This window comes from Hypanus sabinus, chromosome 11, assembly GCF_030144855.1.
Source record: "Hypanus sabinus isolate sHypSab1 chromosome 11, sHypSab1.hap1, whole genome shotgun sequence".
NCBI lineage: Eukaryota > Metazoa > Chordata > Chondrichthyes > Myliobatiformes > Dasyatidae > Hypanus > Hypanus sabinus.
Window position 1 is genome coordinate 26,779,943 of NC_082716.1, and position 20,242 is coordinate 26,800,184.

The 20,242-nt window shown below is 40.9% G+C and overlaps 1 protein-coding gene across 4 annotated transcripts in view; it reads right to left on the reverse strand.

Moving 5' to 3' along the window:
- LOC132401780 (ferric-chelate reductase 1-like) overlaps nt 1-20,242 on the reverse strand; it is an 88,406-nt gene that overhangs the window by 42,038 nt on the left and 26,126 nt on the right. For all 4 annotated transcript variants that reach the window (XM_059983982.1, XM_059983981.1, XM_059983979.1 and 1 more), the window contains exons 4-10: nt 19,484-19,578; nt 17,972-18,116; nt 13,272-13,454; nt 11,692-11,790; nt 10,622-10,769; nt 7,826-7,939; nt 2,725-2,840 (exon numbers count right to left, since the gene is read on the reverse strand). In XM_059983982.1, coding sequence (XP_059839965.1) covers nt 2,725-2,840; nt 7,826-7,939; nt 10,622-10,769; nt 11,692-11,790; nt 13,272-13,454; nt 17,972-18,116; nt 19,484-19,578 — 900 coding nt within the window. The remainder of the gene's footprint in view (nt 1-2,724; nt 2,841-7,825; nt 7,940-10,621; nt 10,770-11,691; nt 11,791-13,271; nt 13,455-17,971; nt 18,117-19,483; nt 19,579-20,242) is intronic.

Genomic DNA, 20,242 nt, shown 5'->3' on the forward strand with positions numbered 1-20,242 from the left:
TCTCTCCATATGGCTTTTCAGTTGCCTTCTGTTAGTTTTTAAAAGCTTCCCAATCATCAAACTTCCCACTAATTTTTGCTACTTTGTATGCCCTCTCCTTTGCTTTTCTGCTGTTTTTGACTTCCCTTGTCAGCCACGGTTGCTTCATCCTCCCTTTGCTTCTTCATCCTTGGGACCTATCTATCCTGCATCTTTTGAATTGCCTCCAGAAACTCCAGCCATTGTTGTTCAGTCATCATTCCTGCTAGTGTCCCCTTTCATTCAACCTTGGCCAGATCCTCTCTCATGCCTCTGTAATTCCTTTTATCCCACTGTAATAATGATACATCTGACTTTATCATCTCCCTCTCAAACTGCAGGGTGAATTCTATCATATTATAATTGGTGCTTCATATTATGTTTCTAGGTTTCTTTGCCAGAACCTCTTTGCCAGGACAATGTGGTCTTTGGCTTGGAGAAATGTTCACATCAGAAACTTAACACATTACAGCTAAAAATTACCTTCTTGCAAACCTTTGCCCTGAAATTCCTACTTCTTGTCCCATTTTCTCTTTAACACAAGTTGGGTTTGGTTTCAGGGCAACAGCAGTTTAATGGTAGATCAGTCATGTCATCACTCAACATGTAGGGACCTGGACTCCTATTGTACTGAGCTTTTCTATTATATTATGATTACTGAGGGATTGGAACAGGGGGCAAGGATGCAGATTTCTGGATCATTGGGACCTCTTCTGGGGCAGGCATGACCTGCACAAAAAGGAAGGTGGCAGTTGAATCCAAGGGGGACCAATATACTGGCAGGGAGGTTTGCTAAGGCTATTGGGGAGAGTTTAAACTAGAATTGCTGGGGGTGGGAACCGAACTGAAGTGACGGAGGAAAGGGAGGTTGGCTCACAAATAGAGAAAGCTTGGAGACAGTGTGAGAGAGGAAAGGCAGGTGATAAAGAAGGGATATGCTCAGACCCGATGTTTTGCGATGCATCTATTTTAAAGCAAGAAGCATCATGAACAAAGCGGATGAGCACAGAGCGTGGATCAAGTACTTTGAACTACTATGTCGTGGTCATTACAGAGACTTGGATGGCTCAAGGGCAGGAATGGCTACTCAGAGTGCCAGGCTTTTGATGTTTCAGAAAGGACAAGGAGGGAGGCAAAATAGGTGGAAGCGTGGCTCTGCCGATCAGAGATAGTGTCACGGCTGCAGAAAAGGAGGAAGTCATGGAGGGATTTTCTACAGAGTCTCTGTGGGTGGAAGTTAGGAACAGCAAGGGGTCAATAACTCTACTGGGTGTTTTTTATAGACCACCCAATAATAATAGGGAAATCAAGGAGCTGAAAGGGAGACAGATTCTGGAAAGGTGTAATAATAACAGCATTGTCGTAGTGGGAGATTTTAATTTCTCTAAAATTGATTGGCACCTTCCTAGAGCAAGGGGTTTAGATGGGGTGAAGTTTGTTAGGTGTGTTCAGGAAGGTTTCCTGACTCAATATGTAGATAAGCCTACAAGAGAAGAGGCTGTATTTGATCTGGTATTGGGAAATGAACCTGGTCAGGTGTCAGATCTCTCAGTAGGAGAGCATTTTGGATATAGTGATCATAATTCTATCTCCCTTACCATAGCATTGGAGAGAGATGGAAACAGACAAGTTAGGAAAGTGTTTAATTGGAGTAAGGGGATATATGAAGCTATCAGGCAGGAACTTGGAAGCAGAAATTGGGAACAGATGTTCTTGGGGAAATGTACAGCAGAAAAGTGGCAATGGTTGTATCATCAGCAAATTTATAGATGGTAATTGAGCTATGTCTAGCTACACAATCATGGGTATAGAGAGAGTAGAGTAGTGGGCTAAGCACGCACCCCTGAGGTGCACCAGTGTTGATCATCAGCGAGGAGGGGATGTTATCACCAATCTGAGGTCTTCCAGTTAGGAAATCGAGGATCCAATTGCAGAAGGAAGTACAGAGCCCCAGGTTCTGTAACTTATCAAGCAGGATGGTGTTAAATGCTGAGTTATGGTTGATGAACAGAATCCTGACATAGGTGTTCAGATTTCTATAAAGAACAGATAATCTAAACCTTAATTTTACACACTTTCATGAATTGGTAGGTGCTTCTTTTCAGCTGCTTGCTTGTATGCTAGCAATCAAACTCTACATCTTAGAATCAAATATTGTCATGTAAGGTCTACAGTGCAAGGTTTGCTGTAAGTGCACAGATAGGAGTGGTGAAATACTGGCACCTTCAAAAGTCTCAGCTGTTCATCTGTGTTGCAAACTTTCCTATTTTACTTTACACAGCCAGTAGATTAATAAGCTCAGATATATTAGGTATATCATGTTCATAGAGATTTTCAGTGGAGCCCAGGATGGAAAAATCATAGACCTGGTATCTATAAATCAGGTGCATCAGAGATGAATTCATAGTCCAAATTTTTATAGAAATTTCAGTCTCTTAAATCCAATAGGGATAAATTTTGAACTATATCAGCCAAGCATAAAGAGTAATGCCTCGATGGAAGTGGAAATCCCTGCAAGACAGCCTAACAGTTACAAAAACTATCTGGTTCTTCTTTCTGCATTCACGTTAGTCATTCACGTACTGGTGTGACCCTTATGAACAATCAACTCTCCTCAGATGACTTCCAGGTGATGCTGAGTTCCCAGAAAATAAAACATTTATGATCAACCAAGGCTAATGAAATGAAGCAGCATTAACCACATACCAGAAACCAGATCTTCCTCCCAAACACTGTGGTAGATGGCCAGACAGGTTTAAAGAATCGAGCTACGATAACACCAGTGTTGGCTGTTGTCACCCATGCAATAAACATTAATGATCCTAAGAAGAATAAATAAAAAATGAACTTGTTATTGCTCACCAGAATATAATCTGAAAGCTCTTATCAAATTAAACTACCAAGAGACTCAATCTTTCTTGTACCATTGCCCAGGCATCTTCAGTAACTTACTGAACATTACAATTCTCTGAACAACACATACAAAATGCTGGAGGAACTCAGCAAGTCAGGCAGCATCTATAAAGAGGAAAAACCAGTTAATATTTCAGACCAAGACCCTTCTTCAGGACTGGTAAGGAAGGGGGATGAAGCCAGGATAAATAGGCAAGGAGAGGGGAACAAGCTGGTAGGTGATAGATAAATTCATCATTCTGTTCTGTCATTTGTAAAATATTCCAAAAATTTTGTAATTAAATCCTAAAATTGTGTTGTCTTTCAAATTCAGATTAAAATACCACTGGTTGTAAGGAAAAGATAATGAGGCCTAATAACTAGTGATGTGGATTATGCTAATGTAATAACAGGGATCTGCAGACAGAGCCTCAAAGTAGAGACATGGAATACAGTAGTGATGACACCAAGAGAAAGAATAGCCCTTAACTCGGCAGTGGAGTTATCGGGGCACCGTCATGACAGTGTTTCCATAGCAAGCTATTCTTGTTTTTACAAGGATGAGTTGCTAGCTCGACGCTCGACCCAACTTGGATTTGAATTCGGGAACCTTCGCTCCGGAGTCCGGCGCTGATACTATTGTGCCATCAAGCGGGATGATCACACCAAAGTTTCAGGAATTACATTAGTTATGTTATAGTGTGAAACCACTTTTGTAATAGAAAACTGGCTTTGCTGTTAGACCTGTGGATAATTATTTTATTCTGAAATCAGGACCTAGCCTGCTGCATAATTACGTCTTCCTATAGCCACCAATCTGTTATTAAAATGTAGTTTTACTGGGAATCTCGTCACCTGAGAATGGAAAAGCTGTACCAAGTTCACGCTCAGGTAGATCAGCTTTGACTGGACTCCTGGTGCACACCAGAATTTTTTTTTGAATAAGTCATCCATTATTTTGAACACTGACTCCGTGTAGCTTTCAGTTTGCTCCTATATCACCAACGTCCAGTCAACTTGGTTCTGTTGACGTGATGTTAAGTGCTGGAATATATATATTGGCGACAGCAGCTCTCTAATACACCAGAGAAAATAATCACACTTCCCTCAACACCTGATAGAAATCGTAGTAAATCCAAAAACCAGGGATCAGTGCAAAGCACTTCAACTCAGCACCCAAGTATGGAGAGGTAGACGGAAATCATGAACCACACCATATTGAATCATATGCTCGAGGGCCAGTGATCTGGATGGGTGATGAAGGACATATGTGGATGTCAGGCTGTCCCAGGTCAGTTGTGTCCTGGGATTAGATGTCTGTCTTAGCAGGAGGCAAGAGTTCCAGTGAATCAGCTAGTTCGGCGTTAGTGTCCTGGAGTTCGGAGTTCCATCATCGACTTGTCCAGGGATCGGTACCGAAGACTGATCAGAAGTCCAGAAGATGAAGCCCGATACCCGAAGACTTAAGGCTGAAGGACTGGAGGCCTGTCCTGGGGTTGGAGGAATGTTGTGTGGGTGGGAGGGAGGGAGAAAAGCAACTTATTTTGCTGTTGTTATTTTGTTACTTGCTGTGTCCTCTGCTGTTATTGTGAGCACGCTACTGTATGTTGGCGCCAGAATGTGTGGTGACACTTGCAGGCTGCCCACAGGACATCCTTTGATTGTGTTGGCAGTTAACACAATTGACACATTTCAGTGAATGTTTTGATGTACATATGATAAAATAATGAACCTGAATCTGAATCATGTTAAAAACTGGCTGAGGACTTTTCATTATATTTGGGCAAAAGTATCAGCAGAAGGGCTTTGCACTGTCTCCTCCGAGAGTCTCACAACCATGCACAGATATTTGTTCACTCCACTTGTCATTAACAAGCAGTTGAGAACACTGGACTAAACACAGGTCCAAATTTGCCTGTATGACTATACACCAAAACTATCATAACGCCAGCCAATGTGACTTCAGATAGACAGTTTCTGTATGTGTGAACAATAGATCAACTGTGCTCTATCTAATACAACAAGTCAAGTCTAACCTGAAAATGTTAGACACTGACAATAAAAGTGAAGATTTCAGGTCGGTGGGTACTTCCAGCATATTTGGGATCTCCAGCATGTGTTCTACTTGAGACCGTAAGATATAGGAGCTGAGTTGGGCCATCTGTCCCACTGAGTCTGCTCCGCCATTTCATCATAGCTGATCCAATTATCCTCTCAGTCTCCATCTTCTGCCTTCTCCTCGTATCCCCTCATGTCCTGACCAATCAAGAATCTATCAACCTCTGCCTTAAGTATATATAAACACTTGGCCTCCACTGCTGCTGCTGGCAACAAATTCCATAGATACACCACTCTATGGCTAAAGAAATTCCTCATCTCCATCCTGAAAGGGCACCGCACTATTCTGATGCTGTGCCGTTTGGTCTTACTCTCTCCCGTCATAGGAAACATCCTCTCCACATCCACTCTATCAAGGCCTTTCACCATTCGATAGGTTTCAACCCCTCATTCTTCTGAATTCGAGAGAATACAGGCCCAGAGCCATCAAATGTTCTTCATATGACAAGCCACTCAATTCTGGAATCATTTTCGTGAACCTCCTTTGAACTCTCTCCAGTTTCACTACATCCTTTCTAAGATCAGGGGCCAAAGCTGCTTGCAATACTCCAAATGAGGCCTCAGCAGTGCTTTATAAAGTCTTAACATTACATCCTTGCTTTTATGTTCTAGTCCTCTTGAAACAAATGCTAACATTGTATTTACCTTTCTCACCAAAGACTCAACCTGCAAGTTAACTTTTAGGGAATCAGACACAAGGTCTCCTTTACACCTGCATTGGAGAGCGAAGGCATTACTGGAGCTTTCCAAGTTCAAAGGATTGGATAAAGTTAATGTCGTTCAGCGTCTTGGGAATGATCGACCTTTTTTTTGACTTTGTTCGGGAATTGTGGCATGCACATTTGAGTTGAAGCCCTGCAAGGTCGGGAAGGTTTGTGCAATGACCACCCTCCAGTCAAAAGGTCAGTTCCTTTTATTTCCTAATGATTTCTTCGAATAAGGCATCTCCCAGCTGTGATCGCCAGACTCATCATTACTTCAAAGGAATCGTTGTTTTGGGAAGTCTCTCCTTAATGACTGTATAAATCGCATGGACTTTTAAATTTACCACTTACGTCTGTGCTTGGATGAGATTATTGCTGGTTCATAACAGGACCAAGACTTCTGGCTGCTCACTCTCACCCTTGAGAAAGCCATGGACATGATCAGAGACATCCCTGACCCTGGCACTAGGGAAGCAATGTATCATCCAAATGTCTCTATCGCACCCAGAGAACCTTGTCTCCATTCCTCTTCCTAAGGGATCTCCTATCAAAACTGCAGTCCTCTTCACCTCTCTGCTCTTCTGAGCCACAGCACCTGATTCAGTGCCAGAGACCCGGTCACTGTGCTTCACCACCCACCCCAGTAGGTCATTCCCTCTCAATATTATCTAAAGTTTCACAATTATTATTGAGGGAAATGTCCACTGGTGTACTGTGCAATTTCCATTCCTTCTCCTGACAGTCACTCAGTTACTTGTCTCCTGCAATCTAGGAGTGGCTACCTCTCTGTAGCTCCTGCTATCACCTCCTCATTCTCCCGTATGCGTCGAAGGTCTTCGAGCAACAGCTCCAGTTCCTTAATACATTCTCTCAGGAGCTGCAACACCTGCTCCTGGTGCAGATGTGTTTATCCTGGACACTCGACATCTCCCAGACTTCCCACATCCTACACACAGTACAAAACACTGCCCCTGGAGCCATTCTCACTACACTATGCACTAATAAACGAGGAATGAACAAATAAGGACAGAGTGAGAGTAACTTACAAGACCATCTCTCTCACCCAAGCCTGAACCAGACGAGCCAAAGCCGCTCTAAAGACAGGCACACTTCAAAAGAATGGTCGCTCTGCTTGCACTTGAATTATTCTTATGAGCCCTTTCCAGTGAATCCTTCTTGCTGGTTGGTCACTCCTTGACTCAGAAAAAAACCGCCACTAACTCTGCCTTCAAAACCTTGGTCGCTGCCCTGATTGAGAAGTAGCTCTTTTCACGCACGCCTAGTGTGGATTATCTAACTCAGAGAAAACTGGCTTGAAGCTCTGCTTTTTAATTCTTGAACACAGACCTGACTAAAAGGTAGCTCTTTTTATATACTGCCGCTTGATGATTGGTCGCTCCTCAACTCCGAAAAACTGCTGTGAAACTTCGCCTTCAAAATCTTGGTCGCTGCCCTGATTAAAAAGTAGCTCTTTTCATGCACCCCCCCCCCCCAATGCAGATTGCCCAGCAGAACTTTGTTATGCATTGACCAATTATTACCTCATCATTGTTTGTCCATCAAACAGCAAATTAAAGAGTCATCATTAAAATTAAATAACTCCACCATAGTCCCAAGCCCGGCTGCAAAAGGAGGGTTAGCTACCCCATCCTGTAAAAACCCGGAGCTGAAATGCCAACAGAAGTGCCAAAGTCCCGAGGAGAGTGAGGATCTTTGAGGATGGGTTACACCGGGGGATAACTTGAAAGACTGCCCAGGAAGAGGACTCTGACAAGCTGCTGTCGGCAGTATATGCCCCAGCAGGGGTGATGGGCTTAAATAAGTAATAAAACCAAATGCCTAATTAATAACTACGATGGACACGCTCATCATACCCCCGATGTGTTCATAAATACCAAAGGCTTCCATTTTTCGACCCTGTATATATTGTTGGGTTCCAGTGTGAAAGCTCAGGCAAACATATTTGCCCATCCACTGATGGAGTTCATTTGCAGGGTTTTGAGCCTCAGATACATGATTATTATTCTATTATCAGTCACAGAGAATCTTTTCCTTACAGAAAATGGAAGACAAAATAACTGAGAGAAACTAACCATGAGCCTTAACATATCCTGGTGACCGAGAACCTGTCAGTTCTTTCAGAGACCCATGCAGATGTACCTTCTCCTGCGAAATCAGTGGTTGCTGATGGTGTTTATGAATTCTTCCTTTAATAATAAAAATAATATTAATATTATTACATTTGTTAGGCAATTTTCCAGTAATTGAATAGTTAGATATTTAATGCATGTTCCAGGAATGGTTATAATGAATCTCACATGATAATAAAGAAAAAATTAGCAATGGAACCTTCAGCTAAATGTGTCAGAGCACAAGGTAAACTTTAGTTTAGAGAAAGCAAATATTACTATCTAAAGTTGAACATCAAGAAAACATCAGTTAAATAATTTTAAAACTGTTAAGACTACTTTTCCATAGAACAATTGGGGAGCATCTTTTACAGAACACAGTTGTTCCAACTAGGTTGCACAGATAATCAGAATACTGTTTAGTACTGCAATACATTTAAAAAATGCAAACAAACCTTTCTATCCTAGAGGCCAGTACATGCCTGCTCATACCAATCTGCGCCCTCCAATCTTCATCTAATGGCATTAAAACAACATTCCATCCTTTTATCTCTTGTTTCTTTATTTGGCTTCCCTTTTGCTTCAACTCCTCCCTGTAGGTGTTTCTGCATTCCAACTATATAATGAATAAAGACATTTCTTCTGAACTAACTGTTGAATTTATTAGTGTTCACCTTCAGTTTATGGCTTCTTGCTTTGGTCTTGAGACCTTTTGCAAGTCAACCTTCTTGTTCTAAACTAAAAAAGCCACAACCTGTTTGACCTTTCCCCGTAGATCTAATCTCAGTTCTATCATCATTTTAATAAATGTATTCTGTATCTTCTAGTACTTTCATATCCTTTTAATATGGATACCATTCTGTATTGCTCACAGGCTTACATGCATGTGGTCTGATCAAATTAATACACAACCTGGTGAGATATGCAGTTGCAACTAGGCTCAAATTTCCTCTATTTGGGAGAAGGGAGGAAGATTCATGGGATTTTTCTTGACCAGCATCCAGTGGAAACCTCTGTTTGTGATGACTATTAGTATCACTAGACCCAGGCTTCCGAGGTTAAGACAGTGGAGAGTGAATCTTTTCCACTTTATAATCTCTCACGTACAGATTTCGTTCTCATTCTCTATAACAATGGATAACAGAAACACTGCCGTGTTCAGTCGATTGACAGTGAAAGAACAGAATCAGTGCAAACCTAATGCAGGTAACGGACTGCCTTCACGCAATTCTATCCATGATTACATCTGCCAAATCTTCATTTTCATTGTAATCTTCAAGATTGCCAATGTCTTCAATTTCATCATAGATCCTATCTTGCTGAGGTAGTGAAATTATTTTATTTTCGCTTCTGCACATTTCTGGCATCGCCAAGCCTCAATGCTTGAAATTGGAGTGAGCAAAACAGTTCTAAATTGTCTTGCTGCTTACTTCTCACCAACTATCAGTGACAAGAATCACTTTTGTATGAACACAAACATGTGCAGCTAACGTTATTTAAAAACTGCTCGCTCTAAGCACAGTCCAGTATCTAAAGACCACACTGGTTCACGCAACTATCGCCAGTTAGAAACTGTTCAGGACAGTCTCCTGTCCCAATTAAATGGCATAGTGTCCCAAATAAACAAAGAAAATCCTGGCTATTTTCTCGATTAGTTTTTGTTCTTCATGAGTTATCCCAAATATGCAGCTGCCCTGATTAACCCAAGGAACAAGTAACTGGAACCCACTGAATATTATTTTCTATTTTACTTTGAGATACAGTACAGTAACAAGCCTTTCCCACACCATTCAATTACACCCATGTGACCAAATAATCTTCTAACCCAGACATCTTTAGAATGTGGAAGGAAACCGAAGCACCCAGAGGAAACCCATGTCGTCGCTGAGAAAATCTACAAACTGCTTACGGACAGAAGCAGAATTCAACCAGGGTCACTGGCGCTATAGTAACATTGTGCTAACTGCTATGCTACCACTCGACTTAGATGAATCATGTCCCTAGTGAAGGGAAGAACAGAGTGCTCTTGTAAAACAAGGGAATGACCAGTGTGTTCAACTCCAGAGATGGAATAATTTGGATGACCCATGAAATATGGATGAAACCCAATATCACAATACGCTTGGACCCACTTGGAGTACTGTGCTCAGTTCTGGTCACCTCACTACAGGAAGGATGTGGAAGCCATAGAAAGTGTGCAGAGGAGATTTACAAGGATGTTGCCTGAATTGGGGAACATGCCTTATGAAAACAGGTTGAGTGAACTCAGCCTTTTCTCCTTGGAGCAAAGGAGGATGAGAGGTGACCTGATAGAGGTGTACAAGATGATGAGAGGCATTGATTGTGTGGATAGTCAGAGGCTTTTTCCCAGGGCTGAAATGGTTGCCACAAGGGACACAGGTTTAAGGTGCTGGGCAGCAGGTACAGAGGAGATGTCAGGGGTAAGTTTTTTTACTCAGAGAGTGGTGAGTGCGTGGAATGGGCTGCCAGCAATGGTGGTGGAGGCAGATATGATAGGGTCTTTTAAGAGACTTTTGGATAGGTACATGGAGCTTAGAAAAACAGAGGGCTATATGTAAGCCTAGTAATTTCTAAGGTAGGGACATGTTCAGCACAGCTTTGTGGGCCAAAGGACCTGCATTGTGCTGTAGGTTTTCTATGTTTCTTATGCTTACATAAATTCAAGTTACTCTGGTTTCTCAGAAATATCACCAACTGTGCATGGCAAAGATGTGCATTATCTGTAAGTGGCAAACCCACCATTTTCTGTGTTCCCGTCTGCTAGAAAAATATAGTATTTTCTGTCCAAGTCAAAACGTTCACTAAATTCAGGGAGCCGTGTTTTCCTTCTGAATGAACACTGGGTCACCCCATCTTCTAACCTCCATGCCATGTCATAAATAGAAGCCTGCCAAAAGAAATCATTGTTACAATTATTTCAAAGTTGCGATATCTGTTGCCATTGAATAGCGTAAACAGACTATACGAAAATGTTTTTAAAATCCAGTAAGAAGTGTTATATCTTACACTTCCATCTATTGAATCCTATTTTACAAAATTCTGGTTTCAAAGTAAAGGATGGGTGGATCATAAAATGACAATATACCATTGTTCAAGGTGAATGTCTTCCCCGTAATATCATTCTGATAAAAATCATAGCAAGCTTTTGTTTGCGTTCATCAACTGTTATGAATACCACATCCTCTTAAGCTTCCTAATCAACCCTGAATCATTTATCTTTTCCAGGATGTTTTTTTCCCACAAGTCCTCTGTTATTAGAACATAGAATAAAGAACATTACAGGCCTTTCAGCCCACAATATTGTACCGATCTTTCAACCTATTCTAAGGACAATCTAACCCTTTCCTCCTATGTAATCTCCCATTTTTCTATCATCCATGTGCTCACCTAAGAATTTATTAAACAGCACTAATGTATCAGTATCTATCACCACTCCTGGTAAGATATTCTACACACTCACCTCTCTGTGTGTGCCAAACTCAACCCTGACATTCCCCCCTCCATGCTTTCCTCCAATCACCTTAAAATTATGCCCCTCCCCATTTTAGCTATTTCCACACTGGGGAAAAGACTTGGGCTACCCAGTCAATTTATGCCTCTTATTATCCTGTACACCTCTATCAAGTCACCTTTCATCCTCCTTCACTCCAAAGAGAAAAGCCCCAGCTCACTCAACCTGTTAATGCTAACATAAGGTTTTCTGACTCCAGTCATGGCTAATTAATTGTTATAAACTGGAGAAAACCCTACTCACCTTAAAAGTGTACACAGCAAATTTGTAGTCAGAAGCCCCATTCGGTCTCACCTACCTGTGAATCCAGTATTGGATGTGAGCGGCCAGTCGAATGGGCTGGATTGATCTGTACACTTTGATCATTAACAACACACAAATAAACATCATCATCACCCTGAAACAGAAGATTTTAATTACATAGAGATTCAAATTCAATACTACAAATCAGTTTGCTGCATTTTTATTGTGCATTTTGTTCTCTCACTGACAAAATTAAATAAAGCTTTAAGAATGTATTGCAGGCATGTTTGCCCTTAGCCTCCACTATTCTTCCCTATTAACAGTATATTTTAATGTGCCCTTATTTTTATTATGATCAAAAACCTTAAAAGGAAAGATTTTGAGGCCTCCTACCTGGCATTTCGCTCAGAATGGTGAAGAATACTTTTCCTCTATCAGTTCCTCCAGCTTACATTAGGCAATCATATACATTGTGCCTGATATTCAATAACTGTCCTAGCAAAGAGGTTCCCAAAGATAAGTTGAAGGAGCATTAAGAAACAGAAGCTAACCTACAGGTTCCACAAAATCAGACAAACTCATTGTGTTCAACAGCTGTCTTACTAGAGACTGATGGTTCCTTCCTGCTCTTCCTGGCCACACTATAGCATCGAACATTTCCAGTAGCAGCTTCCTTATGAAGCCAAGCTCCCAAATGCACTTCCTAGAAATGTTATCATGCATAAGTATTTCAGGCAGATGACCAAAAACATGACTAGACAGGTAGGTTTTATGGAGGCACAAGAGATTTTGAAGAATCTGAAATTCCAGAGTAACATACACAAAAGCTGGAGAAGCTTAGCTTGATGGAAAGGAATAAAGAGTCAACATTTCAGACTGAGATCCTTCATTAGGACTTAGGTTTCATGAAGTTTCTTAAAAGAATAGAAATACAGAACGACCTGGGGAAGAACTACAGCACCTTGAGGACATTTGATGCTGAAGGGATGACCACTAATAGTAGAGCAATTACATTGTAGATGCTCAAGAGGACAGATTTGCAGAAGTACAAATACCTCTAAGAGTTCTGTGACTGGAGGAAATTACAGAAATGAGGAGAGGTAAGATCACAAAGGGGCTTGATAAGAAGAATGGTAAACTTTAAAAAATGTATTACTTAATTAGGAACCAGTGTACGTTATAAGCTCAGAGGTGGCAGGTGAGGAAAGCTTGGTGAAGTTCGGGATATGGGCAGCAGAGTTTTGGATGATCCTAAGATTATGGGAGGCCAGGAGTATACAGGAGGATATTTTCTGAAGCAAGGAAGGGCATAAATGAGAGTTAGAGAATGTGAGAGAATGAAAAGAAGAGGGCTAATGTAGGTTTGTGTAAATGGGTGCTTTATGGGTGGTGCAGACTCATTGATTTGAAGGGTTTGTAAGAGGCTGAGCAAGGCAACAGTTGAGCTGAAAAAGTGATAGAGATGTATGCTTAAAGTTCAAGTAACCAATGCTGCTTTATGTTTTTGCGTGGATTTAGTGCTGACGACAAAGGCAAATTCTCCTCAAGTGAATGGATTGATGACACAGCCTCTGGACCCTAACAACTAGCATAATCAATGTCACTGCTTTTATCCAGGGCAACGATCATACTCACCATCCATTTGTCATCGGACAGGGCAAATGAGATGTACCCATTGGATGGTCCACTCAACTCAAAAAGTACAGAGGAGCCCTGTGGTGTAAACGAGAGGAAGAAGCACAATCTGTCGAGCTCAGGGTCACATCCAGTCGGATTCCGCAGGCAGGATTTCTGATTACCACAGTCTGTGGCATTAACCTAACAACATAAAAAGCTAAAACAGACACTGAATCTTACCAATTCAATCTAACTATGCAAAGCTTTTCAATTGCGAACTAGACGCTTGGTTTAAAGAAGTAATCCACTTTGAAAAATACACCTAGTAATTATAGAACATATGAAATCACCTCTGAAACAGCTTAAATACTTAAAATCAACCACTTACGTGGCTTATTTAATTGATGGTGGGAAATGTATTTATTTATTTTTGTTGAGATACAGTGCACAAGAGACCCTTCTGCCTCTTCAAGCCACACTGCCCAGCAACTGCCGATTTAACGCTAGCCTAATCACGGGACAATTTACAATGACCAATCAACCTACCATTGGTATGTCTTTGGACTATGGGAGGAAACTGGATCACCCGGAGGAAACGAACGCGGACATGGGGAGAACGTACAAACTCCTTACAGGCAGCAACGGGAATTGAACTCAGGTTGCCTGAACTGTAAAGCATTGTGCTAACCATGATGCTACCATTCCAGTGATTGTGGAAAAACCTGTGGAAGTTTCTTAACAAAAGATTTTGTTTGCTCTAGTATTAAAATTAATTTGGCTCCTTGGAAGAGAATAATTTCAGGTGGCACAGGGTGTTCATACTGCAGAAATAAATCTATGATATTAAGGAATATCAGGAATTTATGACAAAGTCCACACTTTCTGAGTCCTACCTGAAGCTGAAATATAGAAAGCCTGACATGTGGTGGGCACCAGTCCTAGGAATCTCCATGTGTGTATTTTCTCTTATCATTGCTCCCTCAAGTCCTGCAGGCCCCACTGCAGCTACAGCTCCCATTTTCCACTGGTTTCAGCCTAACTTCACCTTCCCATTATCTACTGGCCTGACACATGTCACCACATTACAGATCATATATTTGTCAACAGCAGAAGTTATTTTTATGGCTTTTCCATCTAGACAGTAGAACTCATGTCAGACTGCTATTCATTGGCTATAGCTCAGCATTCATCACAACCATCATATCCAAACTCATTATCAATCTTAAAGAAACACACACAAAATGCTGGAGGAACTCAGCAGGCCAGGCACCATCTATGGAAAAAAAGCACAGTCGATGTTTCAGGCTGAGACCCTTTGACAGGACTGAAACATTGACGGTATTTTTTTTCCACAGATGCTGTCTTGCTTGCTGAGATCCTCCAGCACATTGTGTGCATTGCTTGGATTTCCAGGATCCTTAGATTTTCTCTTGTTTATCAGTCTTAAAGACATGAGCCTATGTACTTCCTCTGCAACTAGACGGTCAACTTCCTCATCAGCAGATTTCAATTAATGAGGATTGGTAACAACATCACATTGTTACTGACCATTAACAAGGGTGCACCTCAAACCTATGTGTTTAAACCCTGCTCTACAATCTATAAGCAAATGATGTGGTTAAGCACAGCTCCAATGCCACATGCAAATTCATTGATGACACCACTGTTATGGGACAAATCACAGATAGTGATGAGTCAGTGTACAGCAGTGAGGTAAGACACAAGAACCTCTCATTCAGCAACTGTAAAGCTAAAGATCATTGACTTCATCAAGGGGAAGGGAACGAATAGGCACCAGTCTACACTGGGGGATTGGCAGCGGAGAGAATCAGCAGCTTTTAATTCCTGGGCATTAGCTTATCGAATGACCTGTCCTGGGCCAAGCATATAGATGCAACCATAAGGGAAACGCGGCAACTTATTTTCTTCTTGTCAATGAACACTCAATCCAAACTTTTGCAAATGTATATTTGAAAGCATCCTGACTGGTTGCATATGAGCAATTCGAATACACACAAATGTAAGAAGCTGCAGAGATTAGTAGGTAGAGTAGACTCCACCCAATACAGGGGTCGCTGCTACAAGAAGGCAACATCCATCATCAAACTCTCCTCTCCTATCAGATTCCTTCTTCTCCTGCTCTTGACCTGTCCCACCCACCTAGCTTCTCCTATCATCTTCCAGCTAGACTCTATACCCCCAACCCTTTTTACTCTTGGCTTCTTCCCCCTTGCTTCTAAGTCCTGAAGAAGAGTCTCAGCCCAAAATGTTGACTATCCATTCATTTCCATTGATGCTGCTTGACCTGCTGAGTTCCTCCAGCATTTTGAGTCTGTTGCTATCCATCATCAACGATCCTCTTCAATGGGCCATGCCATCTTTTCACAGCCACTAACAGGTAGGAGGTATAAAAGCCTGAAGTCCCACCCCACCATGGTCAAGGACAGGGGCAGCACAGTAGCATAGCAATTTGCATTACAGTACATTATTACAACATCAGTGATCCAGGTTCAATTGGGTCGCTGTCTGTACAAAGTTTGTACATTCTCCTCATGGCTGCGTGGGTTTCATCCAGGTGCCCCAGTTTCTTCCTGCATTCTAAAGACGTACAGGTCTAATTGGGTTGTGCACTCATTAGGCCAAAAGGTTGTACCTCAAAATTTAAATAAAATAAAAGAACAACTGCTTTCCTTCAAACATTCTTTTCTTGAACCAACCAGTACAACATCATGACAACTTTAATCACTTTCCACTAAAAAGACCTTTGTCTTCTAATTGTGTTCTGTCTTGCAAAAATTGTGAAAAGTTTATGTTTGTTTTTTTCTGGTGAAAGCTGCTTATATAAAGCTCTGTGTCTGATGCTGTTGCAAGTAAGTTCTTCATTGCACTTGTGCATACTTGTACTTGTGCATACTTGTGCATATGTTCATTGCACAAGTTCATTGCACTTGTGCATACTTGTGCATATGTTCATTGCACTTGTGCATACTTGTACTTGTGCATACTTGTACTTGTGCATACTTGTACTTGTGCATACTTGTACTTGTGCATACTTGTACTTGTGCATATGACAATGAGCTGATCTTCAACTCATACAGCATAAAAACCAGATTATAGGGTCCATCTTATCTACCTCAACTACCATGCCTACCTATACTAATCCCACTTGTCTGCTTTAATTCTATATTCATCTGTCCTGCTCATTCAAGTACCTGTCAAGATGCCTTTTCAAAGTTGTTACCATTCCTGCCTCCTCCACCTTCTCTGGAAGCTCATTACAGATAGATACTAATTACCCCTTGAATCAAGCATTTAGCTGTTAGATCCTCTTTTTACCTCCTCCCTGTAACCTTAAACCTACACCTTCTAGTTTTTGGCACTCAGTCATGAAAAATAGACTCAGGTAATCCAAAAGATTACAGGATTCTGCAGCAGTTTAACTCAATCTGAGATTGTACAATGGGCACAATCAGGTGGCAAACATCATTCACCAAAATCTTGCTTTAAAATACAAACTCACAAAAGAAACTATACCTTATTATAAATACAAGCTTGATCCACTTTTAGAATTATAGTCAGAGCCCCACAAATTATATTACGATCAATCCATTATTACAGATAGGACAATCCATAATAACTGTCTAGATATAATATCACAGGATGAACAAGCAAGAATAACTCACTTAATAGATGTAGCCATTCCAAACACACATAAATTTCAGAATCAGTAAGTGAACAACACCTGAAATCTGCTGAATTAAAAAAAGGGAATTGAAAGACTATGGAACATGTACTTTGTTCCAATGGCAATATCTACAACTCATATCATCCCAAAGTCACTGCACAATTGTGTTGAACAATTAGGGCTACACAGCAATATTTATGTAAATCTCCAGAAAGCCACAATACTAAACAGCACTGGAATAGACCAGAAGTCCAGAAGAGTCATATTCAACATTAAACGGCCAAGATTGTTTGTTTCCTATCAGAAAATTGCTTAAAATGCTCAAGTACCAGAGATGGAAATAACTATATATTAAAAAAAAATCCCAACTAAAAAATTGGAATCCATTTCATTTCTTGGAAATCTGACACAAGCCCTTTTTCTAAAATGCACCATTTTATGTAAAAATTTATCTTTAGAAAGTAACTCAATATTTTCAAAAGAACATGAACTAACTTGAATTGACTTTATTTCTTACATCCTTCACATACGTAAGGAATAAAATCCTTTATGTTACAGCTCCCTCTGAATGTGCAAATTATAGTAACTTGTAATAAAGAATATGTACAATAAGATGTACAACAGAACAGTCAATATAGCTTAGAAATACAATTGTTTCAGCATGAATTAATCAGTCTGATGGCCTGGTGGAAGAAGCTGTCCTGCAACCTGCTGGTTCTGGCTTTAATGCTTGATGGTTACATGCATCTTACATTATTGGCTTCAAATAGATGCTTTTCTGGGTCTATAGGGCTTGAGGTTTCTAGTTTGGTATATGCCTACACAAATTAAATAAATGTGAGAAGGTTTCCCACAATATTAAACCCATGAAATAAAGGATTGCTTCTCATCTGGAAGGTCAAATTCAGTAAATTATCCATTTGTCTACTATAAACATAAATAAATACTATTTTTACACATCCCATAGCAACTCTTCATCTTGAAATGTGAACTCAAATCCTTAATCTACACTTTGTATTTGAAAAGTGCTTACTGGTTTAGCTAGCTGGATGGTTGTTGATAGTTTTGGTGGAGATTCAGTTGCAAACTGTTGTGACAAAGAAGAAGCATTTACTTGAGAAATTATTGGACCACGTATTTTGACCCAATAAATATTGAACTTCTGAACCACTGTGGCCCTGAAAAGCAAAAAAAAAGTTTAAATTAAGGAAGAATTAATTAATTACCTTTGTGCTATCTTTTTTCAGGTTAAAAGTTAAACCAGGCTATAAACTTAGCAATGGGCAGATGGTGGGATGGGTGGAAAGGGGAGCTGGATAATCTTTCATTATTGATCTACACCTGAAATACAGTGAGTGGATCAGTATTTTGAATACAAAAATGCTGTTATCTAGATAATCTGACTTGCCTATAACCTAGCAATCAGCAAGATGTTGCACAGCCCTTTTCTGCTCCTGGACAGTAGGTGGATCAATGATATTAAATTCAAGCCCAAAATGTATTCATCTCTGTCCTAACAACCTCATCCTCAGTAATACATTTAAAAAACCATATTAAGAAGGAAGAGAATTTTTTCACAGAGATTACCATGAAACTCGTTACGTGTTTCAGTCTATATGCACGAAGGAGCTGTCTACAGAGCCCTGTTGTGAATCCTCATGCAGTGCACATTTGGATGTTGTCACTGTTACATTGATCATGAGAAATCATGCACAAGAGCCCAGGCATGCATAAATGGATGCAAAGAATTGCAATTTTCATTTACATGTCCAGTCACAGCTAGAACAAACCATCCATGCAGAGGGTTGTGAGGCCTGTTTCAGCAGTATTTGGGACCTATCTGTTACAGGAAGGTTCACTTTAATGTGTCACAATAGATCACCCTTTTTGGCACCCATGTCCCACCTAACATCCACTTTTAGGTCCCCATCCCACAACCCCTGCCTGTAAGAATATCACAGAACTTCTTCAAAATCTATGGAAATGACTCCTCATGAGTACCAAACTAGAGGACACCCATCCCTCCCCACAACACCACTACTAACATGCTGCCTAACCCAAGTCTTATCAACTTCCATCTCAACCCTCCTACTGATCTTTATCATAATACATGTTGATGTCAAGCAACTGATTGCTCAAGGCTTCTTGTCACATGACAAGCCTGCAATCCTTCCCCCATGCCACCCTACACCGGGGACTCACTGCTCAACTCGTGATTTTCTGTATATACGGGGTAGGATTTTTACTAGACCAGACCTGTTCAATCTACATGCACAACAGAGTGGGCCCCATAATCCAACATAATTCACAACAGGTCTCTAGTGAATGTGTGTTGACCTTTCCCACATTATTCGTTCAATGTACTTAAAATGCGGCTAATCATCTTCTCAGCTTTAGAAGTTGCACCCACACTTTCACGAATTTGTATGTTACATTTATATCTTGGACATGCCACAATCATTCTCTGTGAAAAAGACGTGGCTGACTTACAACAGTCTTAATATATCCTGTGAATGTTGTCTGTTAATTGCACTGCAATGCTTACAGGAATTGGATGTGATCTGGATTCAGCATAGGTGGGTTCCAAAGGACCTCAATTGTGTGCTTTCCTGATGAGCTTTTGTGACTGACTGCTGAGTCCTATGGAAGAGACACAATGCTCAACATAAGTTGTGTGTTAAGTAGGTAATATAGAAAGTTAAAATTGTTCCACACTTTTTTTTCTTCTGTTTAAGCACCGCTGTGAGACTCCTACTGCTGCACAAAAATGACAACTCCAGTTGCAGTCTTCAGGACAGTGCTGTTAGGCTTTCCAGTGTTCTGATACCAGCATAGTTCCCTGCTGATCTAATGTCCCAATATTAAACAGCAGATGCAATCTCTGCAGGCAGTGCTCTCTCACTAGAAACAAGTGCTGCTGATGGTCAGAGCAGTGGGTTTGGTGAGAGTGTTAGGGATGGGAAGTTGTGGGAGAGGTATGGAGAAGAGTTCTCCAAAGGTTTAGTGGGAGTTGGACTTGGGCAGGTTCATGAAAGAGATGACTGCTGGAGACAGCTTCGAGGTATGGTCATAAAGTAGTCCATCATGAAAACAGGCCTTTTGGCCCACCCAGTTCATGGCAACCATCACACATTCACACAAATCCTGATCTAATCTTTTTCCCTCCCCCAACCCTCCCATCCACACGAGGAGCAATTAACTATGGCCAATCAACCTACCAACCTATATATCATTGGGAAGCGAGAAAAACTCTCCAAGGGCATTCGAAGAAAACCAAAGCAGACACAGGGAGAATGGGAAAATT